Source organism: Ambystoma mexicanum, chromosome 6q (genome assembly GCF_040938575.1).
Source record: "Ambystoma mexicanum isolate Mex_15411 chromosome 6q, UKY_AmexF1_1, whole genome shotgun sequence".
NCBI lineage: Eukaryota > Metazoa > Chordata > Amphibia > Caudata > Ambystomatidae > Ambystoma > Ambystoma mexicanum.
In genome coordinates, this window is record NC_090937.1 from 1359798151 (window position 1) to 1359810875 (window position 12725).

At 42.2% G+C, this 12725-nt stretch overlaps 1 protein-coding gene across 1 annotated transcript in view; it reads right to left on the minus strand.

Moving 5' to 3' along the window:
• Nucleotides 1-12725, minus strand: part of C6QH4orf50 (chromosome 6q C4orf50 homolog) — a 191629-nt gene that overhangs the window by 47319 nt on the left and 131585 nt on the right. Inside the window, exon 8 of the mRNA XM_069630223.1 lies at nucleotides 9695-9831. Within this exon, the coding sequence (XP_069486324.1) occupies nucleotides 9695-9831 (137 nt within the window). The remainder of the gene's footprint in view (nucleotides 1-9694; nucleotides 9832-12725) is intronic.

Sequence of the window (12725 nt, forward strand, 5' to 3'; positions counted from 1 at the left end):
TCTGCAAAGGTTCATAGCAACACCACAGTACGTGCCCATTAGAAAACAGTGTGCTCAATAGACACAGTGAATGCTCAGAAGACCAATCTGTTTGCCACATCACTGAAAACGGGCATGATGCATGCACCTTATTACATTCAGGGAAAATGGCAATGATAAATATGGCCATCTGGAAACTACACCACTTTAAATATTGTGGGAGGAGGTATATGTATGCCAGTTTTAAAAGCTATGCCAAATGACTCATGTGCATTTTAATAAAATGTACAAATCAGAATTTGAATAACATTTGCTAGAACAGAAAGGGTACTTTGCCACATGCCAGATTACTCCCAAAGTGTATTTAAGTCAGTATTACTCAATTCGTCCAGAGTGATCAAACATATAGGTGAGTTTCTAAAATATATAGGGTGCTGCTTACAATGCAGCGCTCAATGTGCCGCCTGCTATGGGTGAATCTCAAATACACCCTAGTATTCTCATAAGTGACAGAGTGTAGATATGCCAGCACGCCCGTTAAGACATTGTCATGCCAATTGGCACATTGCCAGGGCAGTTTTGCGTCTATCAGTTAATCATCCATTGTAATACTGGTTTTAGCAGTTCCAACCTGCTTGCCCCATTTAAGCACAATCATGCCAGTTTCTACATTCGCTACAGGAGTTTGCCATACTAGCTTTAACAGTGTCATCGCGGTTTTGTCCCAGTTTAGCACAAGAGTAGCATGGTTTCGATATTGATTTCAGGAAATTTCTGTGGCAGTTTTACAATGTCCTCCGAAAACACCCATAACGTATTCACATTGGCCGCAGAAAACTGACCGGCCATTTGCCAGTGTCAAAACATTGAGGCCCCAGATAAGAACATTATCACAGAAAATGACCAGTACATTGCCCCCTAAAACTGTCAGTCAATTTAAACAGTGTCATTTTGCCACAGTTAAGCAAATTGCTGTACTACATTCCGCAGACAGGAACAGGGTGCCATGAAGGAGCCTGTTTCTCCGTCTGGTGCACAGTGTTAGGGGCCAAAGGGAAAGACATGAGCTGCCAATGCCATCGTCTGGTAGCGTGGGTGACACCCTTGCCGTGATGCATTTTTTGCAGCAGAGAAGGCACACCAGTTCCCCTCTGGTCTGTGGCCCATGCGAACGACAGGTCATGGTGTCAGAGAACCTTTTACTCTTCTCACTTTCAAAGCATCTAATTGCTTGCAGATATTTGGTAGATGCACTCTAGACACTGCAACTTATGCTTCATTGCAGTGTCATACAGACACTTGCTCTGTAATGCATTTTGAGTTGCAGTATGCACAGACCACACAGGGTCCTATTTGATTTGCAGATGGAGAGAGTGGATCTTTTTCACTCCCAATGACAGTGCTGCATGAATGACAACTGTGGTCATTTGTCAAGAGCATGGGTTCTAATACGTACAGACCCATCTTGCCCTTCCTTTCCTATCGACGGTACACTCATCCAAGTCTCCAAACATGTAAAGACGCTGGAGGTTGACCTTGAGTCCAAACTTAACATGACCCAGCATATCAATGATCTTGCATCCTCCACTGCGCATACTGCCAAACTCATCACCCCCGAGTAGGAAATGAATCTCCCCTAAGAACTGCCTGACTCGTGCACGCGTCATCATTTGCAGTAAGCTCGATAACTGTAATGTTCTTTTCTCAGGCACCTCCACCAAGAACCTTGCTAAACTTCAGCTGCTACACAATAAGGCACTAAGGCCAGCACTAGGTCTAGAGCGCTCTGACCACATATCCACCACAAGAAGAGCAGGGCACTGGCTTCCGGTTAAAGCAAGAATTCAATTCAATTCAATTCACCCACCATTGTCTACACCAGACCTCCCCCTCCTACCTCATCCCCCGCATCATAGCTAAAGCATTTGTGCATCCCCTGTGCTCCTCGTCCTACCAGGAGCCTTGCATGTCTAGATTCAACCGCAAGCGCACCAGGGATTCAATCTTTTGCCTCACTGCGCCCACCCTCTTGAACGCTCTCCCTGGTGACATAAGAAACGGAACATCTCACCTTGCCTTCAGACAACTCTTAAAAACGTGGCTGTTTAACAAGTATGCTTAATTTAGCTACATACTGTCTGTATTTTAAGTATAATTTAAGGTATATACTGTCTGTAATTTTCTCTCATCACTGACTCTGTACCAGCGCTGTGATACCTGCAGATTTGTATCTTGAGTAAAAGCAGGAAAATATGAATTCACTTGTGAATTTTCAGGAGGAAAGTGACATGGTGTATTCTGTCTTTGATGACAAGTTGACTAGGTGGCACAGTTAAATACTTACTAAATACTTACTAGCATCACAGACAAATATAGTCAGTAGTACCAGATCCTGAAAAGGAAGAAAATGAGTGTTTTCATTTTGTGCACCAGTTGAGGTGGCATCTCCCCAGATAAAAGGGATGAAGAAACACTGTTGATAGTTTTTGGTACTGATGCTGTTACCTTAAGAACCACCACCAGTACTTATATAGTGTTACTGGGATGCTTGCAGGAGTATGACATCTGAGTGAATGGTTCTTGTCTGTATCAGAGGTTCTTCAGAACCTTCTTTGTCTGACATCAAGTTGGAATCTACTGTGGGTCTCTTTCTTACTGTTTCATTTGATTAGGTTTTTCAGTATCAAGGACCAGATTTGTTTTTAGTTGCTCTCCCATAAAGTGGTACTTGCAAATAAAGATGGCCAGAGATCCCCTAACCCTAAAGGTGGCTAAGTACCTTGGAACAGGGGGTGCAGTCCTTACACTACTACCACTACACAATGACACATTTCTGCCCAGGACAATTGATATCTGACGTGTGGGTCCTGCAGTGAATTCTATAGCAGCATTTGGTGCCTGTCCTTTCTATGATATGGATTCTAGGCTATATATGGGTGTGTGCACACAGAACTCTACTGTATTCTGCTGAAAAAATACACAATAGCTCACCAGATATTGATTTGCTAGAAACAGAAATTAAGAGGATCAGCTGCCGGAAACTGCAACTGGCATATAAGCATTAAGATGGCAGTATTTAGCATGCTCCAGTGTTGTCACAAAACAAAGGAGATTTGTATTTGTATCCATTCAGTATTACTTGGCAAAGAGGAAGAGGGAGAGGAAGTAAAAGCAAATGAGTAGTTTTGTCCTTCATTTGTGCCACCAGAGGAGAAGTGAGGCAATTCCCAATCTGCCTCATAGACAGAGAAAGTTGGACATATTTATGTCAGCTTTTACTGTCCAACCAGTTGGCCTCACGCTATCCTAACAAGATGGGATAGAGGGAAAACATAATGACAGAGGAATAGACAATGCCAACCCACTGATGCCCATGCTTGGCAATGGATCACAGGGACAGGAGCAATTCCATGATTCAAGAAAAGTTACCATCAACTCAATTTGAAGTGCCACAATCAATAGTTGCATAGACAAGTCATGTACTGGATGATCATTTCTTAGCAGCATAGCTATCACTGTTGTTTTGGTTACTTCTTCTCTAGAAAAAGGTGAAATCAGACAGACATACAGCGAAAGCTGAGAACTGAGGAGGAGGGGATTTAACCCATGACCTATTGAACAAAGATGGAAACAAATTGAAGGGAGAATTTGAATTGTTACTATTCCGTGCCTAAAACTTGGCCCTGATTTGAGAAAGGCGGATTGTATCACCAAAACACGTGTCATCGTATAGGGCAACCAACTCGAAAAAAACATCCAATAAAAAATGATTGGAAAGCACTGGACTTACGAAGTGTGTTATTTGAAATCATTTTTGGCGCATGACTTTTTGAAGCAACCTTGTTTTATTTCAATCAAACGGAGGGGAGGAACCTACTGTCTTCGCTTCCCGCTTCATTCGTATGTGACACGTATTTGGAATTTCTCAAATTAATAAGGTCACTAAGGTCCAGTAGTTTGTATCGACCAAAAGGTTCCTCATTTCCTTCATATGATAAAACCAATTTGCATTCATTTTTCTGAAAATAATAATGCTAATAACTTTGACATGCTGAGCAGATCTGACCCAAAGTGTCCCAAAGCAATGTCTGGCACAGACCCCTTCAAAGAGGAAAGCAAAGCTGTCCAACAGTTCAAAAGTTATTTAGCATTGAAAAAAAAACTGTTTTCACTCTAGTCTCATTTATTTTTCAATAGGAAAAATGGTGCACCCTTTAAATAACGCTCACTGTAAACCACTGGACGGATTAGCACCAAATATGAAACAAGCTGGGCACACAATGAGGCAAATGTTCCTTTTTTGGTTTGGTGTAAATAACTTCAAAGAAGCAAAATCATGTGCACGTGAGTCTTAGTCACACCTGGTAATGTTTATTTGTAAAGCGCCTATACACTGGCAGGTGTTTCAAAGCGCTCAAGGAGGGTGGGAGCGAGGGGAAAAAACAACAGTCGCTCAGAGCTCTTGAATTTCTGAAGCGATAATGGTCTGCACAGGCAAATTAAGTGAATATGGTACATTTAACAGTTTAGATACAGCAAATAGATCTGCCAGCGATTCTGCGTTTTCTTTAAGTACACATTAAGGGGCGAGACAGGGGAGAACAGACCTAAAAGTGGAGATCCAGCCCATCTGCAGGGTAACATCCCTTGGAATCAGTCCAGAACCAACCTCAGACATGTTTCAGCCTCACTGGCCATGAACAGTGTGGTGTAGGTTGAGCCTCTAGGCACAGCAAGCTCGGAACCATCATCTAGTCATGCCCATGCCACCTAGGGTAACTTTGCAACACTTAAGCCTGATGGATAGAGAAGCTTTAAAGGGATCATAACCACTGGCAATTACTTTTAGCGGCCTTCTTTGCTATCTTTCTTTTAATCTCCATGGACCATCAATGGAGGGAAAAAAATATCCAAATGAGGCTTGTCACTCCCCAAAAGGGGCAGTTGAGGGTAGGTACCATCCCTTCTGCATGAGACCAGGTCCAATCCCAGACAGATTTCAACCCCTTTGTGCATTGGGAGTGTGTTTTAGCTTGGGACGAGTCAGTCTAGCCAGAGCAAGATCAGGACCTAGATCTGTTCATCCTGTAGGAATAATTAGTGCATGAATTTCAAACATGCACTAATTTCAGCCACACAACAGACTCCTATAGGAGGTTGTGTGTGCCACTGTAGAAAGGGTGCTGATATTGCAGCACGTGGTGCTAATGTTGCAGCCCATTTTTGCTGTGTGGCTTAGTAATAATGTTGGACACTAAAGGTGAACTAAAGATGGGCATGAGACCACGCCCAATCCCAAATGGGTTTCAACCCCTTTGTGCATTGGAAGTGTGTTTTAGCTTGGGACGAGTCACTCTATCCAGAGCAAGGAGGTTGTGCGTGACACTGTAGAAAGGGTGCTGATGTTGCAGCACGTGGTGCTAATGTTCCAGCACGTGTTTGTTGTGTGGCTTCGTAATGATGTGAGACACTAAAGGTGAACTAAAGATGGGGGTAGTTTGGGACTTAGCTCAGCACAGTGTTGTGTAGGGCTACTAACAATTAACATTACTAAATACTAATTTGACTAATAACTAACCTTAACAAGACTAATACTAGTAATTATTAGTAATTAGACTGGAGTTGCTTAGGCCATAGCCCACACTGCAGGCCGTGGGTGAAAAGGCACTATTCGAACAGTGATGTGGGTTTAGAAAATAAATGCAAACAGTTTGAGTGAATTGCAGTGTACGTGGCAGAGCACAATGAAACAGCAGAGTGTGCACTAGCAGAAACAGCTCCTTTGTTTAAACAGAAAAAGAAAACTGAGGATGTCAGGATGCTATGTAGCATATTTCATCCGGCCTGGAGAAAGAGTGCTGTATAAAGGTAATTATGGGACGGCAGAAAGGGTTTTGGAAAATTCGTTGGGTTGACTAAAAGGGGAGGTGTTTTATTGATTGTTGACCTCACGGCAGGATGCACGAAGGTGGGTGGTGAAACCTTATGCTTGCTTTATGAAAATATAGGTAGGGGCACAGAAGAAAAGAGAGCTTAAAAGCTGGGGGAGGAGGAAAGAAGAGGGTTGGCCAGAGAAAGATTGGTTGGAAGAAAAAGATGGAAGAGAGGAGAAAAAGAAAATGTACTGAGTGTATGTGCTGGCTGGCTGTGAGTTGGCAAACTGCAGACTGAGTCAGGAGCCAGAGGCAGTGCAGAAAGGAGGGAGACGGGCGAGATCCTGGCTGAGCTACAGTAGGCAGCTGTCAGTGGAAGAGAAACCACCTGCTTCGTAGAAGACATCTCTCTGCCGGCCATGCAGACAAAGTGTCACTGAACTCTTGGTAAGCATCGGTGACAAAATAAAAGAGAAATATCTAATTAGACCTTACAGTATTCCAATTGGTAAAGGGTCAAATTATATACGAGGGGGGGAACCCATTTCCTCTTCATACACCAGAGAACAGAAGTGTTTTCCTGTGCACAGAAAGTCACTTGTAGGAAAGTGGGAGTTTCCGGGCATGCTAAAGGATCAGTTATATTTCAAGGTTGAATACAAAAATGTGTGTGCTCTGCCAGGTTTACTAAAAGAGAAGTCAGTTTTGCTGGACGTGAAGGAGAAATCATTATCTTGGTGGGGAAAGTTAAGAAAGTCTATGCCAATGTATTACGGATATAAATGCACTAACAGATTCTGAAAACTGCATTTTTTCTAAACTGTTTTTGGATTTTTCTTACTATTTCTGGGAGGTGTTATGAGAAGCAACTCTGATGTTTGCTCTGTGTTTGTTTTATTTTGTTTTCCTAAATGACGGTAAAATGCCAGAGAGTGTTATTGTGTGGTCTGTTTATTTTGTGATACATAGAGTATGAAGTCTGGTGCATCTGGTAGCGTCAGAGGAAACATTTAGTGTACTTGGTTCAGCAATATGTCTGGCATTGTCCTAGCCAAGCATTCCGTTTACTAGGGTATAGCAGCAAGCTCATTTCCCAAGCTTAAGCAAAGTAAAATTAGAGAAACCCGTTGTTGCACATTGTTGCACGCTCCTGCATATGGGGAAAGTTATCTAGATATATTTCCAAACAATATCCATGGACCTACAGGTGGATTTGCAAAATTTATGAGTGATGCAAAACCTTTAAACAAATCACAACTACTAGCAAATTCATCAGGCAGCAATACTTTCTATCATTTTTTAACCTGCTTTACCATTACAGAAACAAATGCTCAAATCAGGCTTTGTCTCCCCCAAAAGTGTCAGTCAGCCCAAATTGCAGGTCACATTTCTTGTGTACAAGACCACAATCAAACTCATTTATGTTTCAGCCACATTGGGCGTCATTGGTAAGATCAACATGCACCTCACTGATGTGGCCACCAAGACATCTATGGGATTAAGTATATTTCCATACAGAGGGCATGTGGCCTACGAATTGAGGCTGGACTGCTCTCCTTGGTTGCAGAATCAACACTCATTTGCATGTGGCTGGTTGTCTTCCATAATATGAAAGGCTGATGAGGCTCATCATGTGCAGAGGTGACATGGCCTAGCAGTTCAGAGGGACTGCCCCCATTATTCACACAGGAAGAAATACAAAGGGCTTCTCAGAGACGCAGAGGCCTCAGAAGCTAAATGAGGGCAATGCTTTTATTATAAAATCCTTAGAGAAAGGGTCAAGTTGAATAAAGAATACAATGTAATGTGTTGAGAAATCAAAGGATTAAAAGCCGCACATACAAATGCAAAAATTGTTGAACTAAAGTCCTAACGCACAGATACCCAACCAGTGTATAGAGCAAAGGAAGGCAGAGAAAATTGGCAACACAATGTGAGACCTTATGACAAAGATGTACGTAGTGATGCAGCACGTACATGAATTTGAAATATCCAGCGGGACTAATGCTGGGGGTCGAGTATAAGGGCCAGCTTGCAGTAATGGCTTCTCATCACTAAGGGCTGCAATGTTGATCTTTGACTAACAAGAAAAAGAACTGTGTTGGCGAGACTCTGGCTGGGCCATCTCTCAATTAGGCTAGTGGCTTTAGCTGTGGAAAGCGACTGAAAAGAAAGAGTTTACATTTAAGGACGCCATCTTCTGGGTTTGCACGTTTCCCCTACCTAAGGAACTTGGCATAACAGAGATGAAGGCGTAACTACTAGAGGATATCACACTTGGTTTCCCCACTTGACCCCTACCATCCAGACTCGGACAGTAGGACAGGCAGGGATGGCGGTTCATCCCAGGAGCAAAGAAGCCACTCTGTGCTGTCACCGAGCCTTACACATATGCACCATAATAGGAAACACTTATCTTGACCACACCTGGACGCAAACATGCCATGAGTCATATTACTGTTGGTGTGTAGTGTTGTAGTCTCAGTTGTGACTTTATAAGGCTCTTTTAGAGGGCTACCTGGTTGTTCAGGGGGTGTAAGAACTCCACAAGGGTGACTGCACGTTTTAAGGGTCCCTCAGAGACCACTAGGTCAGGAGAAAGGTGCCACTGCCAATTCCAACCGCCTTTCCAATGAATGAACTCACCGTTCTGATGTGTGCTGTTTCCTGGCCGTCTGCCACTGGCAAGCGGATGCGGTCCTTGCCGCACTCCTTGCACCCTGTGGTGGACTGGTCTATAAGGAACTCTGTAGATTTCCCTGTAGGACTGTGCACCCTCAGGCTCTTTTGTGAGGTATCCTATTTTATTTCCAAATGTTATCATAGGAAAAGGGTTGGGCTTGCTGAAAATGTGTCATATGGGGCCACTTTGAACATTATTTCCAGGGCCTCTTTTGCTTCCCAGTCCACCCCAGCTTGCACCCCATAGGGACAGTCACATCCCGCCTACTTCTACCAAGAGCATCGTATTTGATCCCAAATTCTAGACTACTCCTGAGTCGTGGACATTCTGTGGTGTCCCTCAAGGTGAGGCTTTCCCAGGTAGATGTGTTGGAACACGGCATGCACCAGACCAGGAGCAGCGGGCCTTATTTTCTATGCAAAATGTTTTAAAGCACAGTGAGAACGCTTTGTATGATTTTGCTGCAAAGAATGCTGGTGCATTTACTACTACACCAGCGGCTGCAAGACCCCTCTACAGCACCAAATTGCGTAATAGTCTGGCACGTAATTAAAGAAGTGCAACTCGGACAAAGTGCCACTTTTGCTACAGTTGCACTGGCCTACCCATTGACGTCAGGTGGCTCTCTGCAAGGGTTGCCGGCTTTCAATCATTTTCATCACACTGTTCGGCTCGTTTTGTAATAAGCAGTAATTGCGTAGAGATGACCAGCAGCGTTATCTATCACATGCTGTCAAGTCTCATACATACTCCTTTCCACATCCACATTCACAAAAAAAGAGTGCAAAATGAAAGAGGAAATACAGATGAAAATGACTTTACCCTTTCATGTTGCTCTCCGTATTGTACAACTTGTAAAATTCCCAGACAGCAAGGAAAGACAGCATTCCTATATGGAACCCGCTTGCTTTTACCTAAATGCAGGCGATACATGCTGGCATTCAACCATGTAGTATTTGAAGGAGGAGGAGAGGAGGAACGCACAGAGGAAACGTCATTTCCGCTTCTTGGCTGCCTTCATTTAAAATGAAAATGTCCCAAAGTGTAAAAGTGAGGCCGGCTTACAGCGTGATCTTATGCCCCACTTTAGGGAGTGTGAACATGAGCCCCGAGATGTTTAATAGGGAGAAATCCGAGTAGTGCCTTGCTGTTACCTTACCTGTCCACTGTCAGCCTCCGTCATGTCCCCGCTGACCTCTGACAAAGGGCTGGAGTTGTGTTCAGATAGTGCGAAGTGAAGTGTCCTCGAAACGTCGTCATGATGCAGATTGCCATAGTCACATGCTGATGCCACGTCTGGTAAGAGGACACATTGTGTAAGGCATGCTGATGTTTGACTTGATACAATGCACACAAAAGCCTACGACAACACAACTAACAGAGCATGCGCAGTGACGACTCCCAAACAACAGACTGTTTAAAGGGTCCATACAAAACGTTCCTTGCTTCAGCTTTCGTTTCAATCAATGCCTCCCCTCACTATTGATAGACTTATCAGTATTGATGCTGATGCATCGGCTTCCATGATGCAATACGGTAATCAATGGCAATCATCCCCTGGACAATGACAAAGAACAACTCATAACCTAAATACCCTACATTCCACAATCATTTGGCAGCAATTATTCATAATCAATGATAATGTACGATGAGCGTCTGGGTTTGGCACTGGCCCTAAATCCAGCAAATTAATTCACACTCTATCAACAATCATCTATATTCATTTGGGCTGTTAAAAACTGTTCGTAACCTTTAGGAACATCTGCATATTTGATTTTTCATCATAGCCAACACAAACAACGTGAGCATTAAAATGTTGCATACAACTAATCTGTTAACTCACTTTCTTAACTATAGAATTGAAGATGTGTATGTTTATACCTCGTCGATGAAGGAGAAAGGGAGTGGAGGCAGCGCTGGTGGGTAGGATTTGGGCAAGCGTGAGGCGGGTACAGGGAGTTTACCCATGTTTACCCCTCAAGGAATTGGTCTAATAAAGGTTCTGGTAGGATAAAGGTAGGAGAGTTGGAGTATGCTTAAAAGACCAAGTACATGTCCGTTTAATTTTGATTTTTAAAACCTTTCAATTTGAGTTATATTGTGCTTATAATGTGTTAAATAGCAATTCCATCCTATGCCATTCGACTTTTTCCTTTCAGCTTAATGCATTCTATTGTTATACTTTCAATATTTCAATATAAAACAGGTTGGGCATTTTTAGTGGTTCATGGTGGCGCATAGCAAGGTTGCACTATGGTAAAGTAAATACATTTACATATTGTAACCATACGTGTATGTTCTACCAGACATTACTTAACACGGTGTCCAGTCAAAATGTCGAAAACATTTGGTCAAATGACAAAAATGTCAAAAAAAATATGTCTAAAAAAAGCTTTATTTTTTTATTTATGTTTTTTTTGGTTCCGCAAGCAAAAAAAGGGTTAAAACAGAAAAAAACATTTTTAAAAAAGGGTTGGGGGAACCCCCCCATTTTGAACAAAAAACAAACAAAAAAAGACATTCGACATTTTTTTATCGACATTTATTTTTAGACATTTTGACTTTCGACCAAATGTTATTCGAAATAGTGACTATAAACCACTTAACACATATCCAAATTACAGGGAGGTTTTAAGATAAAATGCAATGCAATAGCAATTACCCAGAAACAAGTCCTCTCTCTCCCAACCAGTTCTGGAGAGTGAAGCGGTGTCCCAAGAAGACAACTAGCAAGTGGGAGGTAAAGACAGGCCCACCTAGGTGAGGAGCACACACATGGAGTTAAGGCACAGGGAGAAACAGAAATGGGGAGAAATGGGGAATGAGCTGTGAATGCCTAATACTGAACACCCAAGTGGAGATGCGATTGGAGAGTAGGGAATGAGAGAGGCATGGACATTGAAGATCAGCATCATCAGACATTATCCCAGATGTGAAAGAACAAAGCCTGATATAGCTCAGAGGAAAAACATTGCATTGTGTCTTTCTATATCCATGTTCTACATCCTTCTGAGGAAGAGGATGTGTGTAGTACTAAAATAGATATATGCTGTATTGTGGGAATTGGAGTCTGTATACCTATCTCTGTGTGAGGAAGACGTTGTGTGGAGAAGTGTTGAAGTGGAGAAACATTGCATTGTGGGAACCAAAGTGTGTACTCAGGTATCACTCTAAATAATAGGTTCTGTACAGAGAAGTGCTAAATTGTTAAAGTGTAAAACATGGTGTAATGCAAAGTGAAGTGTCCAGTCCCTGAACACTTTTGCAAAGAGTTTGAGAGAACCAAGATCACATATAGGAACGGATGTCATGGTTCCCAGAGTCCCCATGAAATAAATTGTGTGTTTCAAGTATCCATGCTAAGAAGTGTAGTTAGAGTTCATAGAATGCACTAAGAGAGAGGCTGTGTATGTTATGATTACCTGTTGGGAGTTGGAGTCAAAGTTCACCTAACTCTCTAAGAAAGAGGCTTGTGTAGTATATCAACGTGCATTCAGTGCACATTGACCAACAAATGAAAACATTTCAAACACACTTGGAAATGCCTTTAGCTCGATAATAAGGAATAATTAGTTACACGCTGGAGGGCTGACCCATTTAGCACGTTCAGAAGTTGTCCTCCACAGATATGTTGTACCCATAACGTTCTGTATTTTTGGGACCACTTTTATACAACAGGTATCAAATATATATATATATATTACGACTCACATTGTGGTATGTCATTCTTTCCTCTTTTCCTTTTGTAAAGGTTATTTTATAACCAAAACAAACAAATAAATAATAAATATAAGCTTGTATAGAGTTAACTCTGATGTGTAATTCCATCTGTCTAATTTGTAGATTTTAAATATACTAGAGATTACACTCTCCAGGGTGCCAAGAACTTATCCTCAAACTGAAGAAATTGTCCTGTCCTGATGAAGGTTGTTGTCAATATTGTCTAGGAACACTTGGGATGGTTGTTCCTTGAAATGTCTGGCCGAAACGCAGAGTGTCGACATTTGATATATTAGTTCATTACTTTTTGTTATTTAAAAACTCACAAGAGAAAACCAATTTCAAAGGACTGAAAATATAGTCTGATGGCTAAAGAGAGCCACATGGGCAAGCCTCAGATCAAACACTGGACACTTGCATTACCAATCTGGCTTGTCAAAAAGATTCATGCAATGATTGCATAGTGGCCA